Source organism: Protopterus annectens, chromosome 9.part0 (assembly GCF_019279795.1).
Source record: "Protopterus annectens isolate FY-2018-M chromosome 9.part0, PAN1.0, whole genome shotgun sequence".
Lineage (NCBI taxonomy): Eukaryota > Metazoa > Chordata > Ceratodontiformes > Protopteridae > Protopterus > Protopterus annectens.
The window spans coordinates 970,687,242-970,710,316 of NC_056743.1; the positions used below are offsets into that span (position 1 = coordinate 970,687,242).

General features: G+C 44.9%; 1 protein-coding gene across 1 annotated transcript in view; it reads right to left on the minus strand.

The window, feature by feature from the left end:
* ANKRD52 (ankyrin repeat domain 52) overlaps positions 1 to 23,075 on the minus strand; it is a gene marked incomplete in the record, with an annotated part of 2,835,210 nt that overhangs the window by 2,207,095 nt on the left and 605,040 nt on the right. The window contains 1 exon segment of the mRNA XM_044083713.1: positions 17,360 to 17,502. Within this exon segment, the coding sequence (XP_043939648.1) occupies positions 17,360 to 17,502 (143 nt within the window).

The following is a 23,075-nucleotide window of genomic DNA, read 5'->3' on the forward strand; positions in this document are numbered from 1 at the left end:
TTGATTTGGTGGTAGGTTTGGCATTCCTCTTTTTCCGGGTAAAGTGTGGAAATGAAACCTGTAGCCTTGGTCTATAGTTTGTAAAATCCACTTGTCTCTTGTGATACAGTGCCAGTTTTTTGAAAATAATGCTAACTTTCCGCCTAAGGGTGCTGCTATTTGTTCCCTGGTAGGCGGTGTCAAAGCCAAGTCACTGTGATTGTCCTGTTGTAGTGGCAGTGCTTGTGTCTTTGCCTCGTTGGTTGTTACCTTGCCACTGGCGTCCCTGTAGGCACCTCCTCTGGATTGATTTCTGCCTCTGACGCCTATTCCTCCCTCTCTGAGTTTTAGAGGAGTCTGGAAAGGACCAATTTTGGAAGGCCAGTTCCTGCTAAACCTTGGGGCTGAACCTGTAAGAAATCTTTTACTGTTTGTACAGATTTTGCCTTCTCTTCCATTTTCTTCAGTACCTGTTGGGCAGGAGAACCAAATAAACTGACCTTATCCATAGGAGCATCTAATAGCTTTGCTTTAATATGATCCGGCAGGACTTGTTCTTTCAACCATGCATGTCTTCTTATAACTGTGCCGGTCATGGCTGATCTAAATGAAGCCTCCAGTGCATCATAGCCACATTTTAAGGAATGGTTACTAACCTGCTGAATGTTATTCACCATTTCTAGAACATATTTCTTATCTAAAGAATCATCCGAGGACAGTTTCTTAGTTAACTGATCAAGCATAAACTCTTGGTATTGGATCACATGGAACTGACAGTTCAATGCTCTAGCTGAGAGAGTAGCAGAGGTGTATACTTTTTTACCCCATCTCTCTAAGGACCTGGATTCCCTTTCAGAAGGGAGAGGGTTTTTAGCTGAGGTTGAAGCTACTGCCTTGGGCCCCTGGGAGATAGTCTCAGGATCTGCGAAAGGAGCCTTGTATAAATGGTGATGAGTGTCCGGGACCCTGTAGAACCTATCTGGCTTAGCAGGGGCTGGAGGTAAAGTATCAGGAGCAGTGCAAGCATCATTAAATGCATCATCCACAACAGGAAGAACTGGAGGTATAGCTAAAGGCCTATGTTGGTAAGTGTAAAAAGGTCCTAAGCCTTTTCCTTGAATCTGAGAAATATTGCCCCTGCCATTGGAATTGCTCTCTCATGGCATGTAAAGTTTCCCCAAAAGAAAACTCCTCTGGTGGGGAAGCTGAAGGAATCGATTCTTCAGCATCGGAATCTTCATAAGTAGAAAAGGAGCCTCTGGATGGTCTGTATTGTCTGTATCATCAGAAGAGTCATCTGAGGACACTGGCTCAGGGGGCTCTACTCTAGGTCTCTTTTCTGGAGGTTGAGAGGCCCTGTCTGGATGAGATTGGGATCCCCTTATTAAAGAGATGAGATCCTCTGCCAGAGTAAGCATTTGAGAACTGGAGCTGGGCCTGTGAGAGGGCTTAACAGGCACAGACTTAGAAGTTTTGGCTGCTTTAGCCCTGGCAAAGGCCTTTATAGACATGGCTGCAGGAGGCCTAGCAGCACCACGTGCTGGGGTAGAAACATCCAAAGGGATGGTGTCCGATAAATCTTGTGAAACCACAGTAGTAGGTAAAACTTCAGAGGCCGATTCAACTAGGGTAGAGGGGCCTCGGTAGTAGTCATGGATTCGCTGAAGATTGAACCGTTTGCTCGGTTTCGGCGAAACCGAGACACTCATGTATGCTTAACCGTGGTTTCGCCAAACCGCGGACTGCAGTGCGGTCCTTTTCTTTGCGTTTCTTAACAATTTGAGTAGTCGGAGGATCCGGCGGCATTATGTACGCAAAATCTGAGCGAAAAACTGTTCAGCAAACTCCGACCGGCGCCTAAGCGTTCGTCGGTTGAAAAGCACAGGCTAAACAAGCTGCTACGTCGTGGTCTGGGCCTAAACAAGGTAAGCAGTAAGAGTGGAAATCTTTATGAGGTATTTGTTTCCCACAAGTTAAACAGTTATTCACTTTTTCTGACATCGGCTGAGGCAAGAAAGAGTCCCCACGGGTACTTAGCTTTTAGAAGTCTTGAGTAGTATTCGGTAGTAGTAATCTCTGGATCTGACCGACCGGCACTTGCGAACAGCTTCTGCTTCGGGCGCCACGCGGCAAGAAAGACTGAGGAAAATGGCGTCGGCTGATGCCTTTATACCCGAAGAACTGCAGCTATGACGTCGGGTGAAGTGCGACACCAGCCGAGGCCAGACCCAGACTTTGGAATCCGGCCGACCGAAGGGCTGCCTGACGACAGGACAACCCATTTGTAAGGACTGCAGATGCATCCTTGAAGGACATCAAGGGATAAGCGTACAGTAGCCCGGGAGGCCAAGAATAGACTAGTGTGTCTCTGGGGGGGGTACCCTGGTGAGGGAATCAGAGCGAAGAACTCGTTGCACTTCGTGTTGGAAGGAGATGCGAACAGATCACAGCAAGACTGTCCACACACAAGGAAGACCTCCTCCGCTGTTGACTGTTTCAGAGATCACTTGTTTGGCATTAGAAAAGCTCGACTCAATCTGTCCGCTAAAATGTTGGTGTGTCCCGGGATGTGCGCTGCAATCAGAAACCGACTGGTGGAGATCACCCACTCCCAAACTCTCATGGCCTCGCAACACAGAGGGTAAGATCCGGTTCCTCCTTGTTTGTTGATGTAACAAACAACCAAAATGTTGTCTGACTGAATTGCAATAGCCCACGGAGGAAGAACAGTGTGGAAGGCCTGCAACACGAAAAGCACTGCTCTCATCTTCTGAACACTGATGTGCAATCTGGTCTCAATCTGGGACCACATGCCTTGGACCGTCCTCCCAGATAATGTCCACCCCCCCCCCACCCCCTCAACCCATGCTGGGAGGCATCCGTGGTCACTGTGGCTTGGGCTGTGGGTGGAACAAATGGGTGTCCCGCTACAATCTCCGTAGACTGGACCCACCACAGAAGTGATGCCCTTGCAGGCTTTGCTGATGTGAATTGGGTATTCCATGGAGAGATCCATCCAAGACCACTGTATGGCTAGCGTCCATTGTAGAACACACATGTGAAGACGCACACAGGGGAGGATAGATATTGCTGCAGCCATAGAGTCCAGGGCTCTGAGAACGTCCACCGCCTTCGGTATCTGGGGCCAGGAATTATTGATACATGAGCCCTTAGACTCTGGACCCTGTCTGGAGTTAGAGGACTTTCAGTTGAAGGGTGTCCAGCCGTGCCCCGATAAAGTCCAAGATCTGCAATGGATTAGAGAGGGACTTGGGAACACTGACCATAATTCCCTAACAAGTCTGCAAGATGTAGGAGGAAGTCTCTGGCTTGGCAAAGAAGACACTTGGTGGAAGAAGCGAGGAGCCAATCATCTAGGTAAAGGAATACCTGAATCCCCCTAAAGCCTCAGGCGCGCCGCTACGACTGCCATTACCTTGGTAAACACCCTGGGGGCTGTGGTGAGACCGAAGGGTAGGGCTCGGAACTGGAAATGACTGGCTCCCAGACGGAAGCAAAGGAATCTCCTGGAGCTTCTGTGAATCTTGATATGGTGGTAAGCGTCCTGGAGGTCTAGCGAGCACATCCAGTCGCATTCTTGAAGATAAGGTAGAAAAGACTTGTAGGGTGACCATCCAGAATTTCTGTTTGGCAACAGCCAGGTTTAAGGTAGACAGGTCCACAATGGGTCGGAGGTCCCCCGCCCTTTTTGGCACTAAAGAACCTGAAGTAAATGCCTGATCCGGAATAATCCGGGGGGGGGCAGCTCGATGGCTCATTTTTGAAGCAGCTTGGAAACCTCCAGCACTGCCGTCTCCCTTAGAGTGGGTGGAACATTTGGGAGGCAATCTGGATGGATAGGAGGGGTAACAAACGGGATGGTGTAACCTCTGGATATTATTTGAAGCACCCAACGATCTGCAGTTATGGACTCCCATGCCGTTGGGTGCAATGACAATCTTCCCCGGACTGCCTCAAGAGTAGGACAGTCGGGCAACGCCTCAGAGTTGCTGTGCGGGCCTGTCTGAGAAGGGCTCCCTAGGTGCAAAGTTCCTCGGACCCCCTCTGCCTTCGAGACAGCATCTGTCATGTCCCCCTCTGCCTCTAGGGGACGAGTTGTCCTGAGAGTCCTGGGAAAAAGTACAGTTGTGTACACTTACCATAAATGTAGATGTTCAAGTGTATTCACTGTTGCAGTCATTACATTTGGGTTATCCTGCTGGCAGGTTGCCCTCAGTCCGCCTGAATTCCAAAGTCTTGGGTCCTGCGTCGGTTGCTGTCGCTTCTTCCCTGACATCAGGTCATCAGGGGGTATAAAAGATGCAGCCAACGCCATTTTCTTCAGTTTTTCTTGTCCCAGATGTCAGGTGCCCCCAAAAGGGTAGGCTAAAAATATGTAAATAAAACATACATGCACCAAAATAAGCTTTACCTTCATCTATAAGCAAATACACCACATAGGTTGTAAAGATTAGAGAAGTAAAGTTAAGATCCAGCAAAAATAAGGGGGGTGGCGGGAGGGTAACCTGGACTGCAACAGTGAATACACTCGAACATCTACATTTATGTTAAGTGTACACAACTGTACTATGTTCTTAGTGTTTCACTGTTGCAGTCATTACATTTGGGTTGAGTCCCAAAGCTATGGTAGGGGGGCTGGAGCTAAACAGCATTAGGAGCGGCTATGAGGGCCTGCAGAACTGCAGTGGCAAAGCCTGCCCTGGATTTAGAGTAAAGAGGCAGACTGCAATGTTCTGTAAAGGTATGGCTGAACTCCAAGTAGCAGCCTCTAAAATGTCTTTGGTTGGTACTCCCCTGAGAAAGGCTGCAAACGTGGCTGCAGCTCTGGTTGAATGTGGCCTAATGCCCTTAGGCACTGGTTTGCCATGCTGTGAGTAGCAGAAACGAATGCAGTGACCTATCACCTTTGACATAGTCTGCTTGGAGATAGCCTTTCCTTGTGATGCTGCGGCATATGCCACTAGTAATTGTTCTGTCTTTCTGAAAACTTTAGTTTTGTCCAAGTAGAATCTAAGTTGTCTGTGTACGTCCAAAGAATGCAGAATTTTCTCCCCCTTGTTCTGTGGATTTGGATAAAAAGTTGGTAAATGAATAGTTTGGTTAAGGGCTACACTAGATACCACCTTAGGCATAAATGTAGGGTTTGTTCTCAGAGAGACCCTGTCTGGATAAAAAATAATAAAGGGTTCCACGGCCATGAGAGCCTGTAGCTCTGAAACTCATCTTGCAGAAGTTATTGCTAGGAGCAGAGCTGTTTTCCAAGATAAGAACTTTATATCCGCAGTAGCAGCTGGCTCAAAAGGAGGTAAGGTGAGATTTTCCAAAACATAATTGAGGTCCCATGCAGGTATTGGCGTTCTCCTTGGAGGCCTTAAGTTTTTGCTCCTCTGAGGTACTGCCTTAATAAAGGATGAGAAAAGAGTAGGGGCTCTGTATTTTAATGAGCCGAAACGGCAGAGGCACGGATTTTAATTGATGAAAAAGTTAGGCCTTTGTCCAGTATCTCAGTTAAGTATTGCAAAATCTGAGGAATATTTGGGACAGCCATATCAGTTCTTTGAGCTTGGTTCCAAGCACAAAATCTCTTCCATTTCCCAGCATAGGAATTTCTAGTACAAGGCCTTCTGGCTTCTAAAATGACATCCATCACAGCTTTACTGAGAGGTGTGGTTTGTATGGCTACATTATCCACCATGCTGCCAGGTTTAGGGTCCTGAGTTGGCTGTGCAGAATTGGATTGTTTTGCTGGGACAGTAGATGAGGAATTTGAGGTAAGGTCCACGCTGGACATTGGGACAAGTTCCTTAAGCTTGGATACCAGTACTGGCATGGCCACTCTGGGGCAATCAGAATCATTTTTGGTTTCTACTGTCTGACCTTTAGGAGTACCTTGGGGAGGAGAGGCAGTGGAAAAAAGGCATATAATGATAGGTTTGTCCAGCTGAAAGATAAGGCGTCCACTTTCCAAGCTTGTATGTGATAAGTCCTTGTGCAGAATCTTTTTAGTTGATTGTTGTGAGGGGAGGCAAATAGGTCTATGTCCGGGCGTCCCCATTTCTTTGTTATGCTGAAGACTTGTGGATCCAGTTGCCACTCACAGGGATCCATGACGTTTCTGCTTAGTTCGTCTGCCAGAGTATTTTCCTTTCCTGGCAGGAATTGTGCCTGCAGATGAACTTGGTAAGTCAATGCTGTGTCCCATAAAGCCATGGCTAGTCTGCAAAGGGGGTAAGAATGAGTGCCCCCCTGCTTGTTTATGTACCACATGACCGAGGTGTTGGCTGTCTTTATCAGTAGTTGTCACGGATGAATTAGGTCCTTGAAGGCTGTCAGGGCATTTTGAACAGCTAGCATCTCTTTTTGATTGATATGTAGATGCTTTTGGTTTGTGGACCAGGTGCCCTGAATGCCTCTTCCTGCCATGTGTGCCCCCCAGGCATAATCTGATGCATCTGTTAGGCTCTGCCTGGATAGGGGTAGTGAGAATGGCTGTCCCTTGTTTTGGAGACAAGCCTTTGCCCACCATCGAAACCCCTGTTGCAGGCAGGGAATGAGAGTAATCATTGTTTCCAGGCTGTGGCAATGTTGTGTCCAGACACTTTTTAGGTACCACTGAATTTTCCTCATATGCAGCATTGCATATGGAATTAGTAAGACGCAGGATGCCATGAAGCCCAAAGCCTGCTGAATTTTTCTTGCAGATAACTGGGCCTTTGTTGCCATTTCCTTGAAATAGGTAGTCAGTTGCCTTTGTTTGTTGGAGTGAGATAAGCCATCTTGGCAGTTGTATTTAAGCTTGCATCCAGGAATATTACCTCTTGAGAGGGTACTAATTTTGATTTATTTTTGTTGACTGTGTACCCTAGGCATGTTAAAAGTCTTTGCACAAACGTCAGATGCTGTAGTAGAATTTCCTTGTTCTCTGATTGTATGAGGCAGTCGTCCAAGTAAGGATATATTTGTATTCCTCTGTCTGCAGTAAGCAATTACTGGTGCCAGGCACTTTGTGAAGACCCTGGCCGCAGTAGATAAACCAAAGGGCAGTGCAGAGAATTGGTAATGCTTTGAGCCAGCCTTGAATCTGAGGTATTGTCTGCATGATTGTCTGATTGGGACATGCAGCTATGCCTCTTTTAGGTCTAAAGTCACAAGCCAAGCCTTGCTGCCCAGCATGGGCAGAAGCTGCTGCAAGGTCAACATCTTGAATTTTGGTATATCCAGGAAAGTGTTTAGAATAGATAGGTCCAGTATTGGTCTCCAGGCTTTGTCCTTTCTGGGTACCAAGAACACTTGTGTAAAATCCTTGTCTCTGCTCTTGCTGTGGCACTTGTTGAATAGCCTTCATGTCCATGAGAGATGCGACTTGTTTTTGAGCCTCTGCCCATTGATTTTTTGGCAGGTCTGGTCATCTGTTTGCCCTTGGCAAGGTATGGAAGTGAAACTTGTAGCCTTGTGACACTATATCTAGAACCTATTTCTCCTGGGTTATAATGTGCCAGTTGAGAAGAAAGTGCTAGTTTTCCTCCTAAGGGTGCTGCCAGAAGATAAGTGCTTGGTGTAGGCAGGGGGAAGTCATTGGGACTGTTTCTAGAATGGTTGTGATTTGTTTTCTCCACCTTTGGAGGTAGAAGCACCCCACTGCTTAGACCTGTAGGAACCTTGCGGCTGTGATCTGCCTCTCGGGCATCTGGATCTGCCCCTTTGAGGTCTGTCTGACACTGGAAAGGACCAATTCTTTGTAGGCCAGTGTCTGCTAAATCTATGTGGCTGTACCTATAAGAAATCCTTGACCGTTTGCATAGATTTAGCTTTGTCCTCCATTTTCTTTAACACCTCTTCTGCCTTAACACCAAACAAGGTATCATGTTGTAATGGAGCATCTAATAATTTTGCTTTAACATGATCAGGCAGATTTTGTTCCTTTAACCAAGCATGCCTCCTAATGACAGAACCCGTAATCTTGCCTTTAAAGGTGTTTTAGTCTTTGCCTTTGAAGTCGATTTAATATACAATTGTTTAGGTCTGAATACACCCTCAGAAGCAGATGCCTGCTCAGCGGCTCCGGACCCATCTAAGGGAATCATTTCCGAGGCTCCAATACCTTGAGTTTCCAGCAGCCTGGCCGACTCCACGTGGGAGTCGGTAGTGGCTTGCGACTGTAAAGTGGCGGTTGTCAGGGGCTGCGAAAATGCCTCACTGAGAACCGGTGACTTGCTTAAGAAAAGCTTCGTCGTAGGTTTTGGACCTCGGTTGCCTGTCTTTTTCTTTGCGTTTTTTGTTTACTCTGGTAGTCAGATGGCTATCCGATGACAATGTATAAATAAATCTTCACCCAAAATAGCTTAATGCAAAATCGTACCGACGCTTAGTGCGTTGGTTAAATCTAGCACAAAACCGACAACTAGAAACGTCGTGGTCAGGGCCTAGGCAAGAAATACAGTAAGAATGAAAGTTCTTATGAGGTATTTGATTCCCACAAGAAATACAATTAACTTTTTCTGACATCGGAATGGAGCAAGAAAAAAGTTTCCCTAATGGGGTACTTAGCTTTTAATGAAGACTTTGGATCTGAAACTCGAACACAAAAATCTCAGAAGTCGGCTGACCGGCACTTGCGAACTGCTTCTGCTTCGGGCACCGCGCGGCAAGAAAGACTGAAGAAAATGGCATAGGCTGCATCTTTTATACCCCTGACGACCTGACGTCAGGAAAGAGGCGACAGCAACCGACGCAGGACCCAAGACTTTGGAATTCAGGCCGACTGAGGGCAACTGCCAGCAGGATAACCCAAATGTAATGACTGCAACAGTGAAACACGAAGAACATCGGCGATTTCTGGAACCACATCATCTTTTGCCCTCTCTGACTCCTGGAAAAGGATCTTTGAGGACTGGAGAAGCAGATTCCGATGGCAAAGTCTTCCTGTCTTTTTCACTCTGGCCAAGGGTGTCACTGACTGTCTTCCCAAAAAGAGAACCATTGAAGGGAGCATTTGTAAAAGACGCCTTTAAGGGGTCCGCAAACTGACAGAGTCTGACCCAAGCGTGTCGCCTCATAGCTGCACCAGTCCCAGCCGCCCTAGTTGCTCCTTCTGTAGCATGAGAAAGGAGGTGCATGGATGTGTTTGACACCGATTTCAGAGTAGACATCTTCGCCGAGAACAGATGCTTGTCCTCTTGCAACAAGGACTCTGGGGGCAACTCAGTTAATTCTGTGATTAGGTCTCGCTGCAGTCGTACAACGTGTACCAAGTAGTTCAGTGCTTGGATGAAAAACTTGAACAAACACTTACCTAATCGATCCACCGTCCTGAACTCCTTATCCAGAGGGTGGACCGAGGAACTTTCATGAGGCAGTTCCCTCTTGGTGGCTGCTGCAACCACCACAGCGTCCACAGGGGATCCCTTATACCATGCCTGTCTGGAGACAGTATTTTGTCCGTGCGCTTAGGTATTGGCTCTATGGTGTCAAGGCTCCTTCCATGCCTGCATGGGGATAAGATCCATTAAAGGATACGCCGACAGGGACACCCAGGACGTAGATGGGCCTGTGCCAAGAGTCCAGGAACACCGATTCATCCGTAGAAGGTTTTGGGGCTGACCAACTTTGCCTCTGGTGGAGGATCTCCATGATGTCTCCAAAGGAGCCATCCTCGGGAGGTGACCTGGGGGAACCTTCTCCATCTAAATCAGTCACTTCTGTAAGGGACTCAGGGGAGTCCAGGTGCCTCCTTTTTCACGTGTGCTTACAATGACCCCCCTCAGTGGGACTCTCTGAAGAGGGCTCGTGAGCCACAGAGAGTTCCTCCAGGGGAACCGCCCAGCGCTCCTCTAGCACGGGCTGTCCCTGACACAAGCTCAAGGAAGTCGTAACTGAATCTGAGGGAGTCTGGGCAGAATCCAAGGAAATAGGCTGAGGCCTCGATCCTTTGGAGAGAACCCTCTCCACCATGTCAAACGCTGATGAACCCAACATGAAGATAGCTCTTGCCCGGGTCCACCATGAGGATCGGGGCCGAGGCTAGGGTAGCCAGAGCTCCAAAGGAATGACTCTGATCAGACAAGCTCAGGGCCGAAGACGCATCCATCCCCTTGGGTACGACTCCCCATCCTCGGTCCCGACAGCTTGTCAGATCTGAGGAACTCAAGGTAATCCGAGTTGAGGTTGGAGGAACCATCGGTGCTGAATCCCCAGCTCCGAAGATCCTCTGATTCCTAAACCCTGAAACTGCAGGCCGGATTGGGGAAGGAGAAATCAGATGAAAGAATGGCATGCAGGTCCCCCCTCCAGAGGGAGAGGGGTCTGGCAAGACTCTCATCTGGATTTGGGTCCGAATGAATCTCATCATCCTGTCCATATCCATTTCAGAAAGACTCAGTCTAGCACAAGGAAGCGACAGACTCTGATCTGGCTGGTCACTTGAAGGATCTGGAGGAAGGCCTTGGCTCCGTAGGCTCTGTCAGCTACGGGGAAAATCTGAGGGAGTGGAGCCGAGGAGACAGATCTAGAGACCTTGAAAGGTGGGCTAGAGAAGGACTCTCAATCTGGAGACCATTTGCAGGTCCTATCCCATTTCTTCTCTCTGTCTCTCCTTCTCTGCATCCTTATGTTTTTTCTCTCTCCCTTTCACATCCCCTTCAGCAGGTCTAGTGAGAGGGTGAGTCCCAGCCTGGGGGGGGGGGGGTTGAGTAGGAGTTGTAGAAGCAGAGGCTGAAGTATCCAAAGTAGAAGCTGGAAGCAGGCCTTTTTGCCACCAGTTTGGCCCATCTTTCAAGGCCCTAGGATTAAATCCTACACAAACACTGCATTGGGCGGACAAATGATCTATGCCCAGGTAAACAACACACAGAGTGTGGCCATCCGCTGGTGAAAGCTTATGGCCACACTCTGTGCATTTTTTAAAGGTAGGTTTTGGCTGGTCAGACATTTCACAAACAATAGCAACCACACCTAAAAAAAATCCAACACACTACCTGACCACGCACACACTAAGGGAAGGGAAGGGCCTACACAAAAACTACCTCACAAAAAGTAAACTTTTTTTTTTGCGACAACCGACGAGCAAGCATTAGGGGAGGAAAAGGGAGCTAACAGAGAAACTCTCAACTCAAGAAAAAACTCAAAAATCACTTACAATAAACCCCAAGGCTCAGAGCTACGGAGATCACTATGCTGATGCACGAAGCTGCAAACGAGATCTGAGGGAAGACAGGAGATGGTGGTTTGTTACAGGTAAGGGGAGGAGCTTGGAGCTCAGAGCAGATGCTTGTAAAGTTCCCGGCTCGGATCCGAATACACACAGGTTGCAGATAAAATGAAGTTAACTACTTCAGATCAAAAGTTATGAACTTACCATAATGCTAAATCCGTGTCGTCAGACTTTCATCCATTTCAACACATGGGTTTTCAGATGCGATCGGATCCAACCTTGGCATTATTTCTGAAGTTTCACAGATTCAGGACACTGCCTCCTCCCCAACCCACCACCTTAGTACCTCACATCGAGTTTGCCTTACCAAACTGCAATGTATAAGAATAATAGTACATAAAGGCTAAGTACTAGCTTGACAGAATAATTCAAGACAAGATTCACAGTCTGATAGGACTGTTCAATGACAGGGAGCAAGTGAGAATGATAAAGTCACCAGAAGACAACAGGTGATAATTCTGAAGGGGGATGGAGGGAGGTTGAACCAGATGAAAATCAGACAACAGAGATCCCTCTTTACAGTAAGAGCAATACCTTTATATTCAATGTTGTTTATTTTCATCTGATTCATCACATGGGACAGATGCCCAAGCTGTTTTTATCTGGGTGGTATCACAATAGGACATTGCTTAGTATGGTGGAACCAAAAAAAAGGAACGTGATCTAGACTGTACATTAAGTTTATACTGAGACACAAAAGTATGTACTGTTGACCAAGTTGAAACACAAATACCATCGATAAAAACTCTTCTCGAACAGCTCGGAAACTTATGCTGCTACAGGTTCTCATTGGCTGGGTGGAATGTTCAGAACCCTCTTCTTTGTTAGGGACAGGAAAAGGAAACTGAATAGTCTCTAGACATTACTTTGAGCACTCAAAAATCTAAGGCTACGTTTTGCCACTCTTGTGGGTGCATGAATAAGCACTCCCTGACTGCCTCCAGAGTGCAACAGTTGGACAACCTTCCAGGAGCCCTGGAAGGACTTTTCAGTGAAAGGACCACAAAACTCTGACACTGTAGTCTACATCTGCCTCTTGGGTGACGTCCATTAAAGTAACCAACTGCTCCTGTGCTATGAGAAGGTCTGTCCCCAAGAGTATTCGGCTAATAACCCTGTCATTTCCTGAACCACATCATCTTGCCACCACTATGATACCTAGAGAAGATCCTTTGCGGGGTGGAAAACAGATTTTCACAACAGAGTTTTACCATCTTGACAACTCCTGGTTAATGTGTCCTTACGTTTGACCTACAAAGTATAGCATAATCAAACAGGGCATTAATGAAGAACATCCTGAAACCTTTCATGAAATCACAAAGGAGCATCTAGACATGCCAGCGCATGGTAATGCCAGTGCCCGCTACCCTAGCTGTGTCATCAGCTGCGTTAGATAGCAGTCACATGGTCACATTTGACAGATTGAAAGGTAGATAAGCTGGAATACGCACAATCTTCAGATGACATCCAATGGAAGATTACCAGAGCGAGACAGAGACTTGCTGAGCTCTTTGGTCAAGTCTCTCTAGAAGCATATATCAACCAAACAGTTCAGCACTCTAAAGGCAAAAGTCCATTTCCCAAACCTGTTTAACACCCTAGATTCCCTGTTAGTGGGGTAGATACGGGAACTTTGTTATGATAATTCTTTCTCTGTACTCGCTGCTACCACCATGGGATCTAAAAATGCACCTCTGCTCCAATGCTTTCTGTCCATAGTTGCTGTCAAGATTTTATCTGCTTTCTTTGGTACTGGCTCCACCACATCAGGGTCCTTCCATGCCCACCAAGCCATGAGGTCAATAAAGGGCTCAAAGAGAGGTACTACCTAGGATTAAGATGAGCTAGAACCAAAGGCTTCCAAGAACACTAGCTCATCTGGTGAAGGGTTATCTGTGGTCCATCTCCCTCGCTGTTTCATCAATTCAAGGATCTTATCGAAGGGGACTTCTTCATAAGGGGATCAAGTGGGACCTTCATCTTCATCCAAATCCACGTCTTCAGTGAAAAGACTCCAGAGACGAGTCTATATGTTTCCATTTGCAAGTCTGCTTCCTGTGAACATGGACTGGTGGAAGATCAAATGGGTCAGAATTAGCATGGGAGCTTACAAAGTAAGCAGTCTCGGATGCCTGTGATACTGACTGTACTTATCGGATAGAATGAAGGGAAGCAGCAGCAGAATCCCCTTGAGGTTCAGATGGAACTGATCTGAGGGGCAAATAGCTTTTCCTTCAGCACAGCTAAAACCCCCTTAAAGACCTTGAAGGATAAAGCTGCAATAGAATCTGAATGAGGTGGTCTCACGTCCAAAGAGTGTGACTTCCCAGTCCCAGTGGGTCTTGGCTTTGAAGTCTATCTCAAATCCATGCTGACAAGATGAGGCCTGAGGCCCAAAGAGGGAGAGATGGCTTCAATAACTTTGGAGTCTACCCATTCCCTCAAGTCCTAGCACAGATGCTTCAGCTCAGAGACTCTTTCTGATCTGAACATATCGCAGTCAAAAAAGATACAGAAATAGTCAGAGATGAAGTAGGCTAAACTGTAGACTCCGACAAAGGTACACACCAGTACAGGTCGGTTTTTGGATAGCCAAGTCCGAAAAACAGACCAGTACCAGAGAAAGTAGAGAAGTTGTTCGACCAGATCCCAGAATGTTCAGGGGTGATGGCACCAACAGAACTCCAAGTTGAATATGCATTCTCAGAAACTTCAACATTCTACTGGCTTCTGGATGACTGAGTTGAAAAAGCCAAAGAAGGTGAGCTCGAATATCTTTTCTCCTGTAGGACTCACCGGTTCAGGGGAGAATCTGAGCCAAGATGAGGAAACTGACAGCTCTGAGTCTAGGAGTTTTTGGATCCAGAGCAACACTAGGATCCATAGACCTTTTCCTGGCTTGTTCTACCTTTTCCTATTCACTTTTTTCCTTTTCCAGTCCTTTTTCACTTTTTTCCTTTAGCTTGTCTTTGTCCGATTTCTAAGCTGGGGAGATAGCAGCAGCAGGTGACAAGGAGGCAACTGAGTGAGAAGACCCTCTCTGTGGGGAAGGCCTTTAACAATTAATTTTTCGCAGCGCATTTGAATACACCTATTGCCAAAGGAGGCATAGACTTTGGATTCTGCTCAAAATGGGCAGCACCCAAGCAAACACAGGGAATGGAGATCCTGAGGAGGATTTTTTGCCTGCATTCTGCACATTTTTTTAAACCCTGGCTGTCAGGCATTCCTGAAAAACACAGCCAATAACCACAAAGAAAATGATTGGTATTATAAAAAATAATGCTTGCAAAAAACTTCAGAAAGCTATCTATATAGAAGTGTCTCACTGCTAACACTAACAGAAAAAAAAACTATGTACCAAACTAAGAAAACACAACACTGAATACAAAAAGAGAAACAGAATAACTATATCTTACTATTAATCAAAAGGCAGTTTCCTAAAAATATTAATGACTCCCAAATAAAGAAATAAAGTTAGAGGGACAACGCTCTCAGTAGGAGATGAGATTTAAAGGGAAGGATTAATCCAATTTTGAACTGAAAGGATATTCTAATCTTTAAAGCACAGCCCTCATAGAACAAGTCTGATCTTTCAGGAGGCAAAAGAAATCTGAGGTACTATGGTGGAGTGGAGGGAATTATGGGTGGGGAAAAATCAGAGCCGTGGATCCGTGAAGCTTCAGAAGGGGTGCAGAGGTCAGACCTAACCACCTATGTGTAGAATCAGACAAAAAAGGAACACTGGATCCATGCTTTTTCAGTCCTTGATCTCAAACCATGAGAATTTCTGTCTTTTTTTCTTAAAGACCATTTCCTCTTGCCCCATTTTCTTACCCCATTTTCTGACACTAACAGTACATTTCAAAACTCCAGGGAAATGTAATTTCTCACTCTCTCTCATAAGTCATGTACTTCAATCTCTTCCCACCACACTTCCCTCTACAAAGCTTGCTATGACTACTTTCAACTGCTTCTTTCAATATGTCAACTTTGACAGCCACTCTACAAAATATATGTCTACATTGTGTTCTATCAGTCACTCTGTATATTAAGTCACGTATCTATTGCCTTTAGATCTTCAGGCCAATTCTGATATTCACTTTATATATAATACATATGCATACTGCAATTTATGTAATTTGTATATAATGAAATTATATACAGAATGAATGACAAGACATGTATATATTGCGTTTTCCTCCGGGCTGAGACTGAAATAGGTCCAGTGTTGTTCAGTGTTCCAACCCTGCTTAACAAAATCAAAATAAAATAAAAATACATTACTATGTCAAATGTAACCGGTCTAGAGACTTACTCCCAAATTTGTGAAATGAACTATATCATGCCTTCCTCCAGTCCTCCTGAAACTCAAAGTACTACTGAAGTCATCAGACAGGGTACTCAGTACCTTTTAAAGTTCTCATACAATTCACAGATGTATCCTACTCTATCTCCTTCACCTGTCCAGTCTAACACTACTTCTTCTAAGACAGGATCATCCTCTTTGGTAAAAACTCAGTTCCCACTATTTACCACATCGATGGGAGCCCACTGAACACTGAAGGCGTTATAAGAGATCTGGGGATGCAGGTTGACAGCAACCTCTCCACAGACCATAACACTGCCACTGTGGTCAGAAAGTCCTATGTGGCATATCTCATTACCAAGGGTTTTATATCGAGGAAGAAAGAGGTCATCGTCTCTCTCTACTCTTCCCTCATTAGACCAATCTGAGTATAATGCCCCATTAAGCATGTACCTCATTAGACACCTGCAAAAGCTGGAGAGGCCACAGAAGTACCTCACGAAGAGGATCCTAGGCATTAAACACATGTCCTACATGCACAGACTCAAAAGGCTCCAGCTATTCTCCGTCTCAAATCGCCTATTCAGAGGCAATCTCTGCTCGACTTACAAAGCCATGTCTGACTCAGCTCAGTTAGAAATGCTACATCTAAGGAAATCCCAATCCCTCCGGAACACACGCTCCAGAGACTTCAACCTCATTACCACAATCAACAGGATATGCTGGAGGGACAGGTTCCACACCCAGAAGTTGCCCATGCTCTGGAATAGACTTCTCACACATGTCAAGTAGAGCACCTCACTTGTCCCTCTTCAACAGAAATCTTGGAGAGTGGATGGGTAATAGAAAATTCAACACGGGGATCACTTCAGTGGCTCTACTTGATAGAGGCACTGGGAACTAACGTCAGGCGGCACGATGCCAGGGCACTTCTACGGGCTAGGCTTGCAAAGGTTCCAGGGACATTAGCCTAGTACACACCTACGAACCTATATACCTACCCTTCTACACTCATTTACTAAATGTGTGAAATAGTACCCCTCCATCTATCTATTCTCAGGCAAATGCAGCAACAAGCATTTGATCAGTGCCATTATTTTTCAGATCCCTTTCTGTCCATCTCATTGTCTTTCTTTTTTTGTTCCCCCCACCATCTTTACCACTGCAGCTTTAAAATGTGCTCTCTCAATTGTTAACCTTATGTGATAGGTGTGGCCCTCTCATGACTGACTTCCCTATTTCTCCCGGATTATTTAGATACGAGCCAACACTGCTCCCTGTACTTCCTAAGAAAACAATGTTTTAGAACCAGCAGAAATTATGCCCCACTTACATGAACATTTGCATAATTTTAATTTCCTTTTTAAAAAGAAGCATTTCCTCCAATTTCTGTCACTCCACTCTCAGTTTTATAAGTCTAATCATACTTTACTGCCTTTGCAAAATTTTAATTTTCTTCTTATTTCAGTACTACCTGTCACAGAACGCTCTTGCTTAATAAAACGTGGAGAAAAACAATGCTCTTGCAATATGACACTCGCTTCCTACATGTGTAGCTTCTGGGTAACCTTATACACACACTTTTTTTTTTTAAATATGCATTGTCAACATCCTACCTATATCTTCAATGGTACTTCATTCCCATTCTTCAACACAAAAATTCCAATATGCATTACAGCTCTTTAGCAAGGGCCCTGTGCAAAATAATCCTCATTAACATTCCCTTAATGTACTATGGAAACTATAGATTTACAGGACTATCTATAACAATTACAAAAAAAAAAACAAATGACTAAATACATATGCAAGCTTTCAAATGTAAAATGCAGAACTACTCCCACCTCAACTCCTAGCTTCAGCAGGTATTTTACCACCTCAATTTGACCATTGGCTGCTGCTGCGTGCAGTGGTGTATAGCCTCTCTTGTCCTTCCCCATAGTATCAGCACCACGGGCCACCAGCAACTTCACCACTTCTAAATGCCCTATGAAATTAAATAAAAACACCATTACTATTCAGTTCATGTGATCAATCAAGCTGCAACAGAAAAACAGACAGATTAAAGTGTATTGTATTATGTTTTTGATGCACACTGCCTTTCTACATTTCAGACAGTACACAAAACAGAAAAAAAATCAGTTCATACTGTTCAAACTTCAGAGTGTCTAAGTTATGCCCCTGTAAGCTGAATGCGGATGAAATGGAACCACTGTGGACAGACCCTTCTTGCTGCACAAAAAGTTTATAAAGACTGGTTCAGTAGGTATCTAGGGGAAATGCAAGGGGAAAAAGGCAAAACATAACATTAAGATGGGCTCTATGCAGCAGATTTCCATTTTCTTTGGTACAAAAATGTTGCCATAAGCTGTAAAGTCTACTACAGGTAATTTATGATGACAGGTCACTGAAGTTCTGACCTATGAAATGGACGAGTGTGCTCTTTTAAGAGCATTTTATAAACTAACCTAAAAAAACTTGCAAAGAATTCTTCATGCGGCTTGGTACCTACCACCCGATATCCACAAAGGTGACAAGAAGCTAGGTGCCAGGAGTGCTCCATGAATTTTTATGCATATCTTGCATTTGCAATATACCAAAGAAGCATACTTCAGTGTAGTTAGGGGCCAGACTGCAGGCCTCTGGTACGTATTTTTCCACTCATTTTCTGCCTGTATATCTTCACATACCATTGTTTAGAAGCATGTGGCCTTTGTAAAGAACATGGTGGAATTTTAAGGCAATTTTGTTTCCTGGCACTTCTACTTTATTAAACTTACTGCTGCCAAACAGAATGTAAAGTGCAGGTTTAAGCCATCAATATATTATGAGAAACTTCTATTTGAAACACATGAAATAATTTACTCCTTTACTTACTCTTAGAGATGTGGGGTTCTTCTCTTAAGGTTCATTATAAGCAATTTTACAAAGTAAGGTTACTACAATCTACTTTTGTAAAACAGTTCAATACTGTGCATGAAAAAGTACAGTTGTGTACACTTACCATAACCATAGATGTTCAGGTGTATTCACTGTTGCAGTCATCACATTTGGGTTATCTGCTTGCAGTAGCCCTCAACTGGCCTGATTAATAAAGTCTTGGGTCCTACGTCGGTTACCATCTCCTCTTCCATGACGTCAGGTCGCCAGGGATATAAAACATGCAGCCGACGTCATTACATCAGTTTTTCTAGTCCCAGATGTGAGGTGCCCCCCTAATGGGAAGCAATTAAATGTATAAATATAGAAGGTTATACCTCCAACAAAAAAGCAAATGCACCAAAAAGCTTTTAAGCATTGTAAAGGAGAGAAGAGGTATAGCCAAAAGAAGTCAGGTGGCTGGAGGGGGGGGAACCAGGACTGCAACAGTGAATACACTCGAACATCTACATTTATGGTAAGTGTACACAACTGTATTATGTTCTTCGTGTTTCACTGCAGCAATCATCACATTTGGGTAGAGTCCCAAAACTAAGAATGGGAGGAGGAATTTAGATAGCATTAGGACCAGCTATAAGGCCCTGCAAGACTGCAGTGGCAAAGCCAGCTCTGGATTTAGAGAAAATTGGCAAATGGTAATGCTTGGTAAAAGTATGTACAGAACTCCATGTAGCAGCTTCTGGGATGTCCCTGATAGGTACGCCTCTGAGAAAGACTGTAGAGGTAGATGCAGCCATGGTTGAGTGGGGACTGACCCCCTGTGGGACAGGTTTTCCATGGTGCTTATAGTAGAAATGAATGCAATGGCCTATCCATTTGGAGATGGTTTGCTTAGAAATAGCCTTCCCATATGTCCCTAAAGCAAATGTCACCAGCAGTTGTTAAGATTTCCTTTGAAGTTTAGTCCTGTTCAAGTAGAATCTAAGTTGTCTGTGCACATCTAAGGAGTGCAGTATCCGTTCCCCTTTGTTCTGTGGATTAGGAAAAAAGGTTGGCAAATGAATGGACTGATTAAGGGCCAGACTGGATACCACCTTTGGCATCACAAAGTTGGTCCTGAGGGAAACCCTGTCCGAATGAAAGATGATGAAAGGCTCCACTACCACAAGGGCCTGTAATTCAGATACCCTTCATGCTGAAGTGATTGCTAAAAGGAAAGCTGTTTTCCAAGAAAGGAATTTTAAATCTGCAGTAGCAGCTGGCTCGAAAGGAGGAAGGGTGAGTTTCTTCCAATACAAAGTTAAGGTCCCAGGCTGGAGTTGGAGCTCTCCTGGGTGGTCTTAAATTTTTGGCCCCTCTGAGGAACTGTTTGAGCAGTGGATGAGAGAAAAGGGGAGGTTCTGTATTATGAGCTGAAATGGCTAAGGCGTGAATTTTTACTGAGGAAAAAGACAGGCCCTTGTAAAGCATCTCAGTTAAGTATTGCAAGATCTGAGGTAAATTGGGCACTGCTGTGCTCATCCCTTGAGATTGGTTCCAGGCACAGAATCTTTTCCATTTTTCAGCATAAGATTTTCTAGTACTAGGCCTCCTTGCCTCTAAAATGATATCCATCACTGATTTACTGAGGGATGGTAAAGGAGAGATTAGTTAATTAGCCAGGCTGCTAGGTTCAGTGTTTGAAGCTGAGGGTGCAGAATCTGGTTCTCTTGCTGAGACAGCAGGGTAGGAGTCTGAGGCAGGTGCCATCGGGCCAACAGTGACACTGTGCAGGAGAGGGTACCATTGTTAGCATGGCCAGACTGGTGCAATCAAAATCGTCCTTGGTTTGTCTTGTTTGATCTTTAGTAGTGCTTTGGAGAACCGAAGCAAAGGAGGAAAGGCATAAACTTTTGTTTTTCCAGCTGAAGGACAGAGCATCCACTTTCGAAGCTAGTCTGTGGGAGGTCCTTGTGCAAAATGTTTCCATCTGATAGTTCTGGGGGGAGGCAAACCGGTCTATATCTGGGCTCCTCCATTTGCTTGTCAACATGTTGAAAATCCTAGGTTCCAGTTTCCACTCGTGTGGGTCCATGAGATTTCTGCTTAGTCCGTCTGCCAGTGTATTTAGTTTTCTTGGCAGGAATCAAGCTTGTAGATGCACTTGGTAGCTTAAGGCTGTGTTCCACAATGCCATGGCTAGTCTGCAGAAGGAGTAAGGATGTGTACCCCCTTGCTTATGTACCACAAAACAATGGTGTTGACCGTCTTTACCATTCATTTTCCTGGAAGAATGTGGTCCCTGAAGGCTGTCAGAGCATTCTGTACAGCTAACATTTCTTTTAGATTGATGTGCAGGTGCATTAGACTTGGGTTCCATTTTCCCAGAATGCACTTCCCTGCCAGGTGCGCCCCCCCCATGCATAGTTTGATGCATCTGTTAGGGTTTGGGTGGCAGGGGTAGTGTGAATGGTAGTCCCTTGTTTTGGTGGCAGGCCTCTGCCCACCAAAGGAACTCTAAGCATAGGCAAGGTATGATTTAAATCATTGCTTGTAGATCCTGAGAGTGTTGACACCATAGGCTTTTTAGATACCATTGTAGATTCCTCATATGTAGTCTTGCATATGGAATTAAAAGAATGTAGGAGGCCATGAACCCCGAGGCTTGTAGTATTTGCCTTGCAGATAGCAGGGTTTTTGTGGCCACTTGTTTGAAGTAGGTTGTCAAGTGAATTTGTTTCTCTGGCGTGAAGAAAGCAATCTGGGAAGTTGTATTCAAGCTTGCTCCCAGGAATATAATTTGTTGACAGGGTACCAGGTATGATTTATTTCCATTTATGGTGTACCCCAGACAAGTTAGCACCCTTTGTAAAAAGCCAGATGATTCAGAAGTATGTCCTGGTATTCTGCCTGCATTAGACAATCGTCCAGGTATGGGTATATTTGAATATTTCTTTGTCTGCAAAATGCAATGACTGGAGCTAAGCAGTTTGTGAATACCCTGGGCGCAGTAGAAAAGCCAAAGGGCAGTGCGGAGAACTGATAGTGAGTGTAGCTTGCTATGAAGCATAGGTATCTTCTGCAAGATTCCCTGATTGGGATGTGCAGGTATATTTCCTTTTTGAAAAATCAGCATCTTGAATTTTGGAATCACTAAAAAGGTGTTTAGAGTAGACAGGTCCAGGATAGGACGCCATGAATTGTCTTTTCTGGGTACCAGGAAAAGTCACCTTGTCCCTTTTCCTCTTCTGGTACCAACTGAATAGGCCCTATGCTTGAGAGAGAAAGAGTACTTGCTTTTGGACCTATGCCCACTGATTTGGAGGTAGATCCGGCCAACCGCTTGCAATTGGTAACGTGTGGAAGTGAAATCTGTATCCTTGGGACACTAGATTTAAAACCCATTTACCTGGGTAATGAGTCCCCAGTTCTTTGCATGAAGTGCAATCTTTCTCCCCCAAAGGGGCAGTCAGTTGAGAAGTGCTTGGAAGTTTTAAAAAGAAGACATTGAGACAATTTACCATATGGGGGAGTATTATTACTCCCAGATTTGGAAGTGGAGGACCCCGCTGCTTAGTCCTGTGCGTCCCCTGGGACTGAAGCCTGGATGCTCTGCTGGATTTGGGTTTGGACTGAGAAGGTCTGAAAAAAGCATGAAAGGACCAATTCTTAGAAGGCCAAAACCTACTAAATGTCGGAGGCTGTACTAGTTAAAAAAAAAAAAAAAAAAAGTCTAACGGTTTACATAGATTTAGCTTTTTCCTCCACCATTTTAAGAACTTCTTCTGCCTTGTTCACAAACAGGCAGTACTGATTTAAGGGAGCATGCAGTAATTTCACTTTAACATAATCAAGCAAGGATTGCTTCTTAAGTCAAGCATGCCTTCTAAGTACAGACCCAGTTACAGCAGCCATGCAAGACGCCTCTAGTGAATCAAAACCACACTGCAATGTATGTTTACCAACTTGTTCAGCAGAATGCATTAAATCCTGTAAATCCTTACTTTCAGCACATCCCGAATCAACATAATTTTCTGTTTAAGCAATCCAATAATATGCTGCTGATACTTTAACATATGAAACTGGCAATTCAAGGCCCTAATGGCCAAAGTTGCAGAAGTGTATAACTTCTTACCCCATCTATCCAGTGCCCTGGAGTCTCTGTCAGAGGAGGTAGGATTTTTGGTAGTAATAACTTTAATGCCCTTGGGTCTCTGTGAAATGGTTTCAGGATCCGCAGTAGGATTTTTGAAAAGGAACTTGAGAGTCAGGAACCCTGTAATATCTATCAGGTTTACTGGGAGCAAGAGGTAGAGAGTCTGGAGCCATGCTAGGTTCCGAAAAGGCATCATCAACAATGTCCAGTACAGGAGGTATAGCGAAAGGCCTGTGCTGGTGCAGGAGTAAGAAATCCCTAAGCTTCTTTTTAGAATCAGAGAATGAAAAAGCTCCCTGAGAGTATGCAAGGTTTAACCAAAACAGAAATCCTCTGTGGGGGAAAGAGAGGGAATAGAGTCCTCAGCATCAGAATCCTCATAGGTAGATAAGGATAAATCCTGGTCATCAGAGAAAACAGAAATTTCAGAATCCTGGTCAGAACTATCATAAGCAAAGTCAGTCCTAGGTCTCAGAGGGGGAAGGTTGACTTCCCCTGAATAAAACAATAGTCCCCAGTCATTCTTATTTGCTTTTTAGGCATAT